Source organism: Calidris pugnax, unplaced genomic scaffold (assembly GCF_001431845.1).
Source record: "Calidris pugnax isolate Ruff unplaced genomic scaffold, ASM143184v1 scaffold38, whole genome shotgun sequence".
NCBI classification, from domain to species: domain Eukaryota; kingdom Metazoa; phylum Chordata; class Aves; order Charadriiformes; family Scolopacidae; genus Calidris; species Calidris pugnax.
This window is the reverse complement of record NW_015090995.1, coordinates 5,374,354-5,390,427: the sequence shown is the minus strand read 5'-3', so window position 1 is coordinate 5,390,427 and position 16,074 is coordinate 5,374,354. Positions and strand designations below refer to the sequence as shown.

The window sequence follows — 16,074 nt, the reverse complement described above, 5'->3', positions numbered from 1 at the left end:
GACCAACACTGATGGAGTTACACTGCCTTTAGGGTAGAGAAACCAAATAGAACATGGTTCACCACTCACTCAGTATCTATGACCGATGGGGAGATCTCACACCTAACAATTACAACACACAGCTTTGGAGTGGCAGACAACCAAAATCCTTTGCAAAATAAGAAGAATGCTGAGATAACAAGTAGTTCTTCCTCTATGACAAACATTACAGACTTCAATTCTTTGTTAATAGAGAGATTAATGTTTTGCATATTTCAAACTACTTAGAAAACCAAAAATTTGAGTTTTTCCTGCCATGTCCACAAGTGTCCCCAAAAAGACTGAAGTACATGTTTTTTTCACATAATCCTGAACATACTCTCCAGATACATGAGGCAGATGTGCTCTGCCCCTCCTTTCAACTGACCAGAAGCAATAGGCTGGTAGCAAGACTCTGAACCTCAGCTGATGTGTCCTGCTCCCCAGCTGAGCTTATTAGCTTGGGCTGAGTGCCTCATTAACCCTGACAATATGGCTTCTAGTTGGTTCAGAGGTCACACAGCATTTCAGAAGTGCCTTCAAAAGACTGGTTAAACTGCATAAATATAACGTATAAATACATTGTATTTAAAACCAAACCAGCACAGAGATTGTAAACATGATTTTAGGCACTGCATGTATATAAGACTACATACCTTTAAACTGTTTCAGTACAGCCAGATCCTACGTTTTAAAAGGTGTTAGATAATCCTATAATAATGCTTAAAAACAAGTCAATTGAAATGCATGAGCTAATACATTTTTAAACACCAACTGTTTGCAAGTCTACTCGTGTCCGAACTAAAAGGCTTTTGGGGTTTGCATTCCACTCAGGAAAGTTGGAAATAAGAACTGATAGGGCTAGAAACAAAATTTCTACTGACAAATTAATGCAAAATGAATGGAATTATGAACTGAATAGAGAGGAAAGGGAAGAAGTAGAAAGCTTTGTGAATAGATCTGGGGAGAAGATAGTGACAAATATCCCAGAGGAAGAGCTAAACAGTCTTGTCCTTTCACTGATTGTTACAGAGGGACACTAGAGTAGTTTGTCACCTGCTGTAAAGTGTGCTTAGATGGGATAAAAAGAATGGTTTGTTGGCCTTTTAACAAGGTAGTTAATCTCATGCATACAACCTAGCATCTTGCTTTAGAAATCAGGCTTGTGCTGAATCAAATGAACATGAATCATGACTTGATGGTAGCTGTAAGATGTTCAAGACCTCTGCATAAGCCGGATACAAAGCACTGGAAAGGGACAAAAGTAAAATTTAAACTAAGAATGATTTGATAGAAGATATAATTGTGTAAAAAGCTCTGCAAGGGACTGGAACACTTTTATTTATGTGAGCTCAATGAAATAGTTATTTAATTCATACATTGGTTCCATTACTCCCACTTCCCTCTCTCTTTTTCTCTCTAGCATTTCTATCTCTTTGCCAAACAGGTTTAATCAATTAAAAAATATATTTTTATAGTTCTATACATTTCATGGCACTTTACAGATATATCAACAAGCACTGTCCATGATGCTTCCTTTCAGAGGAGAAAATCTTAACTGGCCACTAGCAGGAAATAGACATGTCTGCTTCCAAAATTCAGAATCTTACAGGGGACCTGGAAACAAGGTGGTATGGAGAAAAGTCCAAACTTTTTCTGTTTATGAATGTCTCTTTAGATTTAGTGTGGATTGCTATTAATGCAGGGAACGTTTCTTTCAGAGGGGCACAATGAGAAAAAAATAGGCTTCAAAAAGGAGCAGCAAGGTTTGCAAACTCAGTATGGTTTGAGACCTCAGCAAAACCTCAGTGGTTTTGAGACTCATCCAACCCCCTCTGCATTCATTTCTCCAAAACAGTCAGAAACATTTTTGGCAGCTTCTTTGTCTCCTACAGCTGACAGTTATTTGACACAGTTAATGACTATGATGGGTACTGAAAGCCATCAGCCACTAATAACCTTCAGTGTTAAACAGCTACAGGGTGGTCTCTCTCTTCTCCTTGCCATAACAAAGAAAATGGCCATTTTTCCACTGCAGAAATTAACAGTAATTGATATTATCAGTCTGATAGTTCCATACACGCTCAATGATAATTTACAGGTGCAAAAGAAGGGACGTTCCATAATGAACATTAATATCTAGGCTCTGAAAAATATAATTTTGTTGCTAAAAGAAATGTCTTCAGTCCAATATAAAATTCCAACCCCTCTCCTTTTGCATGTTAAAAGTCAAGAACTGAACTCTGTAAACAAGACTGTTCAAGTAAAGGAAACACATAATTAGATCTTAATTTTAGAGGAAGGAACTGATAATTGTGTGATTATCCTTCATCTGTGGGAACATCTTGCTCCAGTAAAGGTCCCATTGAATTAAAGAAAGCCACTTGTGGAGCAAGATAATATTCAATACAAATATTAGTTTAGAATCTTAGACACTAAACTAAATAATTTCATCAGCAGTCCTGCAGCCCATGCACTTGATCTGAAGTATCAAGACTATCATATTTTTCTGTTAAATGCTGTCAAGCCAATGCAAGGTACACTGCCAAATTAAAACTGATACACACTTAAAAAGCAAATTCGTTTTGTATGGTTATTTTATGCATTAAAACTTGAAGTTGCTACATTTGAAAAATCTAACTCAGTGTTCTTTTTCTGTTTTCTAGATATTTCTCCATTTAGGTTATTTTTGTTCTCCGCTTCTCATTTGGCAATGGGAAAAAAACCTCAGTTGCTTTCAACATATATGTTACTGGCTATGTGTTTGGATCTTTGGGTATCAGCCACCATGAAATTTTGCAATGTCCAGGTTACAAAGAACAATATAGCAAGTTAAATTCCAAAGCACCAACTCCTTTCTTTAGAATTGTAAAAGGCCACAAAACCAGCTGAATTAATTTTATGGTTCATTACAACATTATTTCTTTTTTTCACAAAATCTGTATCTACAAACTAAAACAAAATATTCTTTCCAGCTTTGAAATTGAAAAATATTTATAGGTCCATGTGAGAAGATTTTAAATAATAAATTTGAAAGGGTAATAGATTAAAAAAAGATACCTAAAGACAGAAATATATCATGCAGACAGAACAGAATACACAGAAACTTCTCTATTGATATGTCATACATACATTTTCCAAATAATAAATAGAAATTAAATCCCTGGCTGTATTTACCCCTTCTTCACCTGATCAAAATTGCCTAGTGAATAAATTTGAAGACTGAAACATTATAGTCATTCAAAATGGTTATGAAATATATACATAAAAGAAGTTGGAATTCAAACACTCAGCAATGAAACTGCACAAAAGTAGTACAGCTGTGCTGATCTATGTTATATGATAATGTGGTGTATGCAACTGATCAAGTATTTATTTCTGTTCTATTTTAATTCCCTTCAAGGAAAGTTCAACAATTAGAAGTCTTACTTGAAGGCAGTTTCAAGAGAAAGACAACAAATTCGCTATCTCTAGCTTTAAAAATGCAAATTAGTCACCTTCCCTCACCTGCCTGCAAAAAAAGCATCCCTCCATCCACACATTTGCATTGACTGAATCACCTGAAACAGCCTACTGATCAGATTAGACACAAGTTAATTTCTAACTAAATAGCCTCATGACATATCACAAGCCATCACATGTCTCACAGAGCAGTGCCTCCATTATGCGCAATGACATTACTGGGCGATGTGTCATGTTCAGAAAGCACCGTCTCTTTAATTGCTTGTCACTACAAAAAGCTCCTCTTTTAAATAACAACAAACCCCAGCAACTTTCTTTTCATAAGTGAGTTTAGAGAGCTCGGAGTAGAATCTTAGAGGAAAGGAAGGAGAACAGGTCAGTGGTTAGAAAGGAAAGCTGTTGAACAGCTATTCCAAGCAGGTCAGATATGGTCACACCTTCTATCATCAGCTGGTCAAGGACAGTTAACAAATCTGGGCTTTCAGTAAAGCTACTGGTAAGAAATATTTGCTTGTGAAGGATCTTGGTGCTCTTCTGCACCTCTGAGATGGCTGCACATCTGCAGCTCTCAGTGAGAATGAGATGACCCAGGCAGAGCAATGGTCTTTCAAGTTAAATTGCAGAGGGTTTTGAAGCACGGTTAAACCCAGCTGGTTTTCTAGCCTCTGGGATTCCTCAAACCGTGTCTAGAGGAAAGGGCTATTGGTGAGGTTATCCTCGATTCCTACCTCTTAGAGGAAACGTGTCAGTGGGTCTCTCTCTGGTTTCTGTGCTACCAAGTAGATGCACTGCCCCTCTCATAGCTGTAGGCTCCCAGTCAGGCTCCCAGGAAAGCTAAGCACATTTGGTTGGCCTGAAACATGATCAGGTTAATCCTAAAATGGGTGGTAAAATGAAACTCTAGGCAAAAATTAGATTCAGAGCAATTTTTGATAAAATTGGCTAACAGAACAGCACCACCCATAATTACAGACTACAGCCATTAAGAATATTTTCGTGGACTGTCTACCATGGCTGACTACCTGCTAAAGTCTCACGTTTAAGTTCATTTTGTGTGTACATCATGAGAAATAAGACTGCCTCCCCTTTCTCAAACATCACATTTCCATCTTGTTGAGATGCCTCCCATAGAGCAAAAGAGGTGAACACAGCTATCTGAGCAAAGATCAAAAGGCAGGGAAACAGCTGTGTTTCTTCCTGCAGAGCCGTTTTACAGGATCAACAGGAGAAATAACACGTGGGGCCCAGATACTAGTGTTACAATATATTTGCATTAGGCATCTTTTGCTCTTACCAGCATATTCACAAACAGAAATAAAAAATCATCTCTCATCGGGCATTCATATACTGCTACAACTGCATCGTCCTCATACAGCTTTTCAGCTTTGAAGGCTATGGTTCAAATTTGGCACAAGTTACCATCTAAAAGAATTTGATACCGTCAGCCTTATCTCTAAGGCCTGTTTATTTCACATGTTGAAAGCATCAAACAGCTTGCTGCAATTGGCAACTGTAGCTAAAAAAAGCAGACAAAGCGTTACATTATAGTGGCATTAAAAACGTCCAAGTACAAAATCTTCTATGAAAGGGCTGGCAGGGGAAGTGCAGGGGGTGGGCTGTTTGAAAAACAACAGCTGTACAGCCAATATGTCTCATTCTTGTCTGTAGCCTCTCCAAAACTTTATCCAAAATGTATTCAAAGTTAACTATGAAACAACTGCTTCCCCTTTTTCTTTTCATTTAACATTTTTGGCTGAATCCTATTTTTCTAGTGTTTTTCAAGATTCCTTATTTCAGTTCGTCACTAGCACACCTCCGAGGAAAATTTTATGGACTAGATTTCTAAGTACATTTAAAAATCTAAGTGGGCATACCAAAAACAAATCCAAAGGCACTGACCTAGTTCTAGAAGTTTCTTATAATCTAGAAAATTTTTACCTGAAGAAAACAGGAGTTATAGCACCCTACATTGGACAGAAGTTCCACAGAACTCATATACAAAAAAAAGCAATCTCTTTTCCACACCCTGGAGAATGAAACGGATTTTTCTAAGAGGTTTGACCTCACTCGACTTGCTATTTCAGTCATTCTTGTTGACTTTGATGATATGAAGTTAAGTTAAAACAAGAGTTCTGGAAAATCCCAGCTTACTTGTCATTTAAACAGGAAGAATCTCTTGCCCTTGTATAAACTGAGGTCTCTGAATGAAAACTAAATAAGCCTTTTTGTTGTTTTGTTTCTATTTTACAAGACTTAGAGTTTTTGGATGGCCATTTAGCTGGTAGTGATATCTGTCACGAACAGACTGACTCATTGGGGATTTAACATAAGCCAGGTTCATTTTATAGCAATACTCAGCATTGGTACTTCTGATAAGCTTCCATGACAATGGAACAATTACAAGACTTGAAAATAAATAATGCTTTAGTCAATTAAACCTTATTTTAAAAAGGATTCATAGCAATTCAATGATTGAAAGTAATTTGGCTTTTTCTCTCCTTCAGTAATTATTCTGACGTAGTCCTTGTAGTTGAGCCAAAATGTTTCATAGGTCAAGGAGACTAGATGAGATTTCTTGGGTCATCAGATCCAGCTCCTTTTCAAGTTAACCATTTAAGAGAACAAGCAGTCATGGTGGAAAAGATATCAGGATATCTGATTTCACAATAGATGAAGGGGAAGGTGGGAAAGAAACAACCAGTTATCAAAAATAATTTGAGGAGTCTTTATAACCTTTTATATCATTGTCCACATAAGTAACAGCTAAAGAAGGGCTGTAATTAGATCAGGATATTTTTCAAATGATCCAGGCTTTGCATGGAAAGCTGCGTAGTGGGACATTTTTACTACCAATATAACTTGACACTTTGCCCTCACAGCTGAGGATTTATATATCTTTTCTTGATTGTGTGCTTTTTCCAGCAGATGCAGACATGAGTATTTAACTTTGAGGGTTTCTAATTTTATTACCAGGGAAACAGTTAAATTCTGGTAAGATATTAACCTCTACCAAGATGTTTCCAGATACTCAGGAAACATCACATTGTACTTATTGCTCTATTCATAAATGGAAAGACCAAACTCTGTGTATTTTCAACATCTGAAGCCTGTTCTGTTACTGCATTCTCTATTTTCTATTAGAGCATGAAAGATGCTCCAGGCACTAAAGGGCTGGTATCTCTTACCAAAAACTATGCATTACACTTTCAAGAGTAAAGGGCTACAAAGGAAAATGGTAAGTCAACATATCAAAAATACCATGACAATCTTGCAATACTTTGATCTTAATATTCCCTTTAATGTAACCTCATTTTCTTTTACAGATTATAGAACAGACACCAAAACCTGCTACTTGGATCTAGAGAGCCAGAATCAAGTCTTAGATTCTGTTTCTGGTTTTGTCCGTGATTTACTGTTTTAAGATAGACAAATCACTTGGTTTATAGATCTGCCTGAAAACATATAGATATATATATTCCATTTCAAAATATTTGAGAGTCTTGCTTTACATTAATCTCAAACCATTGTACTAAGGAGTCGATAAAATTGTTGTGTTAGGGGGGCGGGGAGGAGATGATAATGGCTCAGCAAGGAAACGTAACTTTTGTGTAACACTGGCAAACAGATATTTCTGTTAGTGATAAAGGTAAAGTTTTGGTGAACACATTTGAGTCCTCCTGAGGAGTTTCAAGCTGTTCCCCTTCCACTGCTTGTAGCCATTATTCATTGTATGCGATTTGTGATCTAAACCAACTGACTTCTCTGTTTTTAATGCTGTCCAAACAGGTGCCTGACACATCCTAAGAAGGAAAATAACAAATAGTGAACAACAGATATGAATGTGAGAACATGACTGCCTTCGTTCAAATTCCAATTCAGGTATTCATATGGCACTCGGATATTCTCCAAAAATAGTGCATGAAGTGAGCGTTCATGCGTGGCAAGCAAGGTACTTCATTAGGGTTGAATGCAACAAATTTCTGAGGACTGACATCAAAGTAGTTAACATTGTTTATTATTTTTTATCTGTCTTCAGGTGCTTGGAGAGTCTTGTCTGAGAAGGTATAAATATACACAAAGTGCAACATTGTTTTTCCTGGATCTCTAAATATTGTCTTCAGGTAAAAAAGGCAATCACATATCTACAGAAGCACTCAGCAAGGCGCTTTCTGGGTATTCGACATTCCTTTTTAATTTACCTCTATCACAAAATACACATGCTTAATCACTCCCTGCATGATCTGTAAATCGAAGAATTACAGTAACTTCCTGCCTTTGGGGCAGGGAGTAGATAGAATTTCATAAGCATACACTGTAAAACTCATTCCCGGAATACAGATCCATGAAAGCACGCTTCTCTATCCATTTTCTTCAGTTTTAACTGCACTTTAATCAATAACAGGGATCTTGCAGGTAGAGCTCCAAGCCACAGTCAAGAAGCACTGCCTGCAAAAACACCCAGATTCTGATTTTAAGCTCCTGTCCTTTCCATGTCATTTTCATGTATTTATTTTGGTAACAGGAAAATAAAAAAGTTAATAATCCACTGGTATTATCAGAATTAATGCTCTAAAACTGGGCATATCTAGAAGATAGAGCACCATGCAGAAAAGCCAAGCTAGAACCAAATCAGAACCTGAAGCATTTTTTTCTTCACAACCCACCTAACATGGCAGTATCATTTCTGGTTTCATCCTGAGCTCATTCTAAGTCTGTCTGAGCATCATTTCTCCTGTGATGTATAAGTCTAAGCACGAACGGTGCAGCTAAGCATTTATTAGGATTTACAAACCCAGCCCCTGATTAGACATCCAGCTTCCATGACCCTTCCTCAATTTCTCAGCCAACTCTGTAAACCCAGCTGTACATCACCTACAAAGGCGTTTCTCATTCAATTGCATGTGATCCTAAGTCAATCTGATAGAAAATGTTTTGACAGAGCAGTTTTGCATCCACGTCCTCTAACCTGCCAGAAAGAGTAAAATTTCTGTCGCAACAGATCAGTAAAGTCAAAATGCATCATTCACGTGTTAACTTCCTGTAATACAGATTATAACATACTGGTTAGAACTTGTTAAGAAGGAAATATTTGTAACATTTCTTTTTGCCGTTCACTTACGTACATATTTTATGAGGTTTCTACTTTTCCATTTTAAGAAGAACATAAAGCTTGTTAGAAGAGAGCGGAAGGAAGCCAGCTCTCTGGTCTCTGGCAGGAACAAGTGGGACATACTTGAGAGGCCACAAAACACGGCAGAAGTACAGGGCACCTTTCTCAGGGACATCCCCTCCACCTCCTGCAACTGGTGGTTGCACATTTCCAGACTTCCAAACTGTGAGTTGGAGAATCAACACTTTATACACCTTAGTCCTTTATCACTTAAACACTTTTGGAAATCTCACCTCTTATGACTGAAGTTTTGAAAAAAGCTCAAGAATAAAAATACAATGATCTCAGGGCCTTCAATTAGTCCCTAAATAATTTAAAATTTTCTATTAAAATCGATAAACTTTCTTGAACTGACACCTTTATGTAGAACTGGGGAAAGTGGCCAGTAATACTAATATTTTTTGTAAGATGCCTCCTATAAGCAGTTTATTTTACATAGTTACACGATTTCACATAGATAATTCAACAGCACTGAAGCAGGCAAATAAAGTCATCTATTTTGCTGTTATAAATTGATCGTGCAGTAGATGTTGATAAATCGTCCCTTTTACTACAGCATGGAATTACTGAACACTGAAAATGTTCAAGATACTAAATAACACACCCAAGTATATTTTCGATGTTAATGCTGATGTGAATTTTATACTGACTTTGACCCCAGAATAATTTTTTTTCATCTTCCTACAAGCTGTCTGTGCAGAGTGATTTATTATTAAAGCAAACCATTTAAATATGCTTATGACAACACATGATTTCTTTTCTGCAACTGACCAAAAATATCACCAGAATTTAAGATACAAATTTCACGTAGCTAACAGTTCACAGCTAATCAAACACAACTTAAGAAATTAAGTGCCATTTTAAAAATAGAAGAATTATTGCTGAATATTTGTATTTTTCTATACTGGTGATAACTATGAAACTCATTTTAGTTTAAGATGCTGCAAAGGGATTCCTGTGATCATGAGCTTGCATTCATGAATGCCATTATTTCCATTGGTAAATAAAATTTGCAAAGAGGTCAATTACCTCAAATTAAAAAAAATGCTACAGGAGAAGAAAGATGAGGAAGGAGGGGAAACCCCTTCCACTGTGAGGTGGCTGATCAATACTGCTCTAAAAGCAATCATGAACATCAGGTATGTTTTTTAAAACATCAAAGCAACTAAGAAGGAAAAAAAAATGAAAAGAGTTGGGGTTGAAAGTCATCCTACTGCTGCTGAAAATCTTATCAATGTTCTTCTGAGGGCATTACAAAGGTAAATGGCATAAGGGAAAGGTTTTCAAAGACACTGAAGGACAGATAAATGCCCAACTCCCATTAAAAGTTTTTTGACTGTTTCAAATAAATCCAGTAGAAACAAATATAAAGCCTTAATTTATGGTGAAATGGGAAACAAATTGTTTTCTTCATAGCATTATGAATTGCAGTGCTAAACCAGGAAGGAGAACAATTTAGATAGCCCTATCACTCGGAGAGCAGAAGAAAAATCAGGGTTCTTTGCATTGAACAAGTGAGTGATGGTAATGAGAAAGGTATCAAAATGACAGTACAGAGACATTCATTGAGATAAACCTACCCATAAGGAAGGCACCCACAACATCATCATGATGATTTTTCAGCAAGTTCATGACATACAACTATTTGACATCCTTCATGGAGAAATTCCCTGGAGCAACACTGAGCACTTAGCAGCACTGAGTACTTAGCACAGAAAATACATGGAACAATGATTTTAAGTACGTTCTTAAAAGACGAGACGGTACTGTTTGATTTGCTAGACAGTGGACAATTGTGCCTGTGCAGATTCTACTAAAGATGAACTTCAAATATTAATATCATTTCTATCTAACTTTTCTGCTTGACAGCAAAGTCTCTGGACTATATAAGGGCACAACCAACAATATAAGGCATGTCTAACAACTTTTCATTCAGGTTTAAAATATTGGTTTACTTCAGTTTATCTAAATGGCAACAACAAGATTTAAAATAAATGTTCTTAATCCCTTCGCCATTCCCACCAAAGATTGCATTACTGGAAGTGTGAAGAGTTGTATACATGTTCAAGAAACATGAAACCCTTTTGAGCCCTCTAGAATACAGGAAAAAAAAAAAAAAATCATTGTAGAAAGGGTCAACATCCTCCAACGGCTCCCCAATGAGCTCTGGAGGAACAGTCCCATAGATATCGGGCAGCTTCTTGCAAGCTTGCAAATCAAACTGGGGCTGAGGTTTCTCTTCTTCCCCCAGCTGCTCTCTGTATTCCTGCTTGGCATTCCTTGCAAGCTTCTCCGCAATTCGTTTCTCAATAGCAGCCAAGGATTCAGGCGTGAACCGGTGGAAGCTGTTAGTACCCGGTGGTAACAAGAAGTCAGCCATCTTTTCATCCTGCTTTGTCTTTACTGGTCTTTACTCCTAGTAGTGGAAACAGAAAACAGAAAAAAAAAAAAAAAAGAACAAAAAAAAAAGAGTCAAGAAAAATATGGATAAAAATTTGCAATGTCTTATTTTTTCACAACTTTTGAAGTTCAGAGATGCAGTAAAACCTATCTCAGCTAACTGATACTTCTAAGGTGATTTAATATCCTCAGATGAAAGTAGCCGTATAAAAGGTAAGTGACAATAGATTGGTATTTGTTATTTCCAGGCATACACACAACTTGTTCTCATTTATGTGGCAACAAACCAAAGAAATCTCAGCACGGTTTATAGGTGGGGAAGAAAGGAATCGTTTCCAAACTGCCATATATACGGAGAAAAATGTGTAAAACGAAAAGAATTGCAGCAGTAAAGATAGTGAAAGAGTAGGAGTGTTTGAACAGCGGTGAGTAACTCTTCATAGGAAAATACTGCTTTGCATTTTCTCTGTGCATCAGAGGTGGCTCAAATCTCCTCAGTAAGACAGACAAAAACTCAGGTTAGATGCTCTGACAGTGAAGGGCTGGTCCGTCCAGCCACAGGAGGTGAGTGGAAATAAAAAAAGATGGGGAGGCACAGTAGCTGGAGCCAGGTCTGAAGACCCCAGCTCACTGTCCCTGTTCTCCTGCTGTGGGTACCAGTGCAAGAGGCTGCCACCTTCACAGAAGTACCCATCACCCCCAACAGTCCACTGGGACCTCAGCAGCTGGCACCCGTGCTGCCAGCCTGTTCGGCTCAGACACAGCTCCTGGCAGCTTGCCCTGGGTGGCTGACCATTTAGTTTGTGCTTAAAGCCTGCCTCGCTGCACCTTGTTGCCCTTAAGTAACTTTCAACGGGCTTAAAACCGTCCAGCACTGTCCTACTGTCACTGAGGTCAATGTTAACATTTCTCTGCCTTAACGGTGCAGGATTACGTGGTGGAGAATAAGGAAGGACATATTTACTCCCCTGACACTGAGTGGATGTTTTATCATTCAGCTGAGGTTTGGCAAATCTTTTATCACCATGTATTCAAATGAAATCACAGGCAGCGCGTTCGCTGGAGCTGAGCCACATGGGCGGCAGAAATACCAAGAAGGCGGTGGGATCACTAGTGACCTGACAGTGCTGCTGTCAGAGCTGAATGGGCACTATAAAACCATAGAGCAAACGAGCCCACAGCTATTGCTGTGCAGAATGTTTACTACCCCTTTTTCTGCCATGTCATCCTAAGGATTTCAACTCGACTATGCATGTAGATAGTATTGCTTTTTTTATATGGCCATCTGCAATGCTGAACCTTTAGCCTAGATGAGCAGACAACTCATTAATCTTATTTTCCACTGAAGAAAATGAGATCATAAACAAGAATAGGGGCAGGTATCTGGAGTGCTTTTGAGGATTTATCACAAACCTCCCTGTGTTGAGAAATTATTTATATTTGAAATTCTTCAGTGTATAGTGTGCTATCAAAGGACTTTTTCCAGGTGTTTTGGCAGACACAAATATGGAAGACTTCTTCCTCCTCAGTCTCTTCATTTTCCCTCAATAACTTAGAACTCTACTGGTTGATTTTAACTAAATTAAAGATAGTTATTTCAGAGAATTTAGCTCAAGTTTCATGAATATCAGTGACCAGGTACAGAACAGCTGCCACAGAAGAAAAAGGTCAGAGCATACCCTGCATCATTAGATGTTAGAGAATCCAATCAAAAGATGTACATGACAAGCAAAACATTGGATTTCAAAAGTTTCATTGCTCAAAGAACCAAATCTTCCAGACTCAGTATTTATCTGTTACTTGTACCATGAAACAGCAACTAAACAATTAATCATTATCAGCAGCAACTTCACACTAATAATTCACAATTTATCAGCAGCCATTAACTTCTGTCTCTGTGGACTCTGGTAGCTGAACTATTCTACAAAAGAAAAATGCTCCACATCACATACTTCAAGTTGATAATTATCAAGCAAGGAGCTCAGTGGTCAGCCCTAGTAAGGAATGGTTGGGACCAATTATCCGTTGTAAACTAGTCATAGTGGTAAACTGAAGAGAGTTTAAGTTCCTCTTCATCCTGTCAGAAGTATGGAAAGTATCTTCAGATCTGTTCTATGAGAGTTTAAACCAGATGACACGTATCAATTTACGACTGAAAAATATAGAACTGAGTACTTGATGCAGTCAACAAATTGTTTTAGTTTTTCACACTGCTTCTCTAGTTTTATGAGAGAAAGAAAGTCCTCCAAGAGTGTGCTTAATCTTCAAAGGTCTTTTTCTGGAGAAATAGCTTTGGTTCTTCTTGCGTCCCAAGAGCACATGGGAACCCTGGACTCAGATTCTTACCACTGGACCCATAACAAAGAAAGAAAAAGTGCTTCTTTCATGTCTTCTGCGTGCACATCCTCCTTTAGATGTTCTTTAGTTCACAGTGAAATCTGTCTTTGAATGTTCACTCCAACTGACATGACAAAGAGCCTTTGCTTCAAGAACTGCATGTACAGAGATTAGTGTTATAGTATGATCTCTTACTGCGGAACATTTCTTAACTAGCTGCATCAGTCTTTAGAATTATAGTGTGACCTCTTCAGAAAATTGCCTAACTAGGTGCATCTGTCTTTAGTGCAAAGCCATGCACAGATTTTCAGTGGTTAGTCTCTTATGAAAGAGATCATCCTTACTACTTTGAAGCCAGAGAGGTTTTCTCATCGCCTTCATTGGAATAAGGACTGAACCATCACTAAACATCAAGTATTTAAGAGCTATTGACTGCAGTGCAAACCAAGGACGATACAGCATATTCACTACATCTTAAATGATTTTAATCTGAAATTACATTAATCACCTAATTATTGGATTCTGCAGAATTCCTAAGTGCAATTGCTGCACTTGAGAAACTTTATAGGAAATAGATATTTCCTTTAAGTGGGAATTAGGATTCACAGGCCTGAGAGCCCAGATATACTGTTTTGGCTTCTATTTCCATCAAATTTTAACCCTCGCCCTTGTTTCATATTCTGTTCCTTTCTTGGGTGGAAGCAATGTCTCCTTACAATTTTTTATTCCCTTCTGTAAGAGGAAGATTGAGCTAAAACACAGGAGGTTCATCAGCAATCCTCTAACCCCTCTCTGCTGTAAACCCTAAAATATCAGACTCCGTGAATTGATTTTCTTTCATTCTCTGCTGCAGGCATAACTGTTAATGAAGTTGCCAGGTCTGTTGAGATTCTAAAGATTTATTTGTTATACTGAACATAATGTCAAGACAGAGAGTTATTGGTTGCTTTACCCTGACAGTTTTATTCATGAAGCAGAATACTGGAACTTACGGAAGCTTAGCTCACTCAATACATCATTCCTGAAACTTACTTAAAAGCTTAATGCAAACTTAGTTTAAAGGAGAACAATTGCCCTTAACATGCAAATATTTTATAAATAAATTGCCATAAAACATCTAAGTGAATTACTCTCTCATATAATCACTCTAAGGAAAGTTGTGGGCTGACTTCCTTGTACTAGCTCTTCATCAATCCAAACTACAGTAGTCAGTATTAGAAATGTCCCTTTAAATGTCCTACCCTGTGCAGTTTGTGTCCCTGCGTCCTCTCTTACTCATATTTGAGTTCAGCTGCATCAAGGCAAATGTGGCACTCAAATTTGGATCTGGACATAAAAATCAGATTTGAGACAACGCACCACTTTCCTACATCTGGCAATAAATAAAACCTCTCCATATTGTTATTTGTACAATAGGAGTACTATGATTCACTTGGCAAGAGAGGAACAACACTGTGCAAAGTGTTGTCTGTCCAGATTTAACAGTAACTCAATGCCAAAAGTCAGACTGGTTCTCTCCTGGCTCTCCAACCTTGATGAGCAGGATTGCTCGTCACACTTTATCCTATAGAAGAAATAATATTTTAGAGTGTTTTTAAAGGATCTATTACTTTTCACCATTCTCTAGTAAAGCAAAAATCTCTAGTCAAACACTGAGGGAAAATAATATGATAAGGAATATATTTAGGACATAGAATGAGAAGACAGTAAATAAAAACATTGTACCAGTCTCTCAGTGTTTCCTCTGCAAGTGCTACTTACTCAACCATTCCTTTGCTTAAAATAAGAGAGGACTTGATCCAACTATAAGACATTCCCTCTGCACATCTAGTCCTACCTGATCATACACCAGAATTGGTTCTGCAAGAGTGTGGTGCTCTTCCAGTTCCCAATAAGTGCATTTTGCTTGATACTCCCCATTACTCTCCTGTTGTAATCTTCACTGAAGCTCAGCTTTATTCTCCCAGTCCCAAACTATCAAATCACATTCATGCTTTCACTGTTTTATGAAAAATGCTTAAAATCCCTGTTCAAATTATTTTGCTTCTCATGCTTTACTTACAAAACAGTTAAAAATTTCTCAAAACAAAAAAATCATTTGAAGATCATATCCTCCCCCCGGCTTCCAAAAAAAGCACCTCCCAATAAGAGCAAAAACCAACAAATGAAGGACAATTTGGGTCCAGCCAACTTGCCTGCTCTTCATTTTCCTTTCCCTGTTCCTATGTTCAGTTACTAAACTGAATGTTGCATCTAACGCTGGCCAGAGGGTTAGATGCAGTGCACATTTATCACATGATTCTACATGTTATCCCAGAGTTTTCACCTACAAACATAGGACACGCATCATTTTCTGTAAAAGCTCTTCACTCAGCAGTCTCTAATGGCTGTATTTGTCACTTCACAGGCAAAGCTGAAGATAAGATAAAAATAGAAAAAAAAAATTTTTTCTTCTAGTAGGTGATGACACAAGTTTCTGGAGGAGGTTCTCCCCTCAACCAAACTCCATGCAATGACAGAGTTGTTCTACACACATAAAACTGGCCTCCAACAATAATGTTGTTGCAAGAATTCACAGAATACCTCATACGTATCTCCTACGAAAGTGACCGCTTTTATTAGACAATATAAGATAAACAGGAGGTCAATAAAAAACAGTAGAGTTTCACAAACCAGGGAGAAAAAAA

The 16,074-nt window shown here is 37.7% G+C and overlaps 1 protein-coding gene across 1 annotated transcript; it reads right to left on the bottom strand.

Moving 5' to 3' along the window:
- Positions 1 to 10,601: 10,601 nt before the first annotated feature.
- Positions 10,602 to 11,077, bottom strand: LOC106895479 (sodium channel protein type 5 subunit alpha-like). The gene has a single exon (XM_014954911.1). It carries the CDS (start codon positions 11,028 to 11,030, stop codon positions 10,602 to 10,604), a length of 429 nt encoding a protein of 142 aa, XP_014810397.1. The 5' UTR covers positions 11,031 to 11,077.
- Positions 11,078 to 16,074: the final 4,997 nt, after the last annotated feature.

What these genes read in the sequence shown, in the direction of transcription:
- LOC106895479 (XM_014954911.1), bottom strand. Translation starts at nt 11,030, where the DNA reads ATGGCTGACTTCTTGTTACCACCGGGTACTAACAGCTTCCACCGGTTC.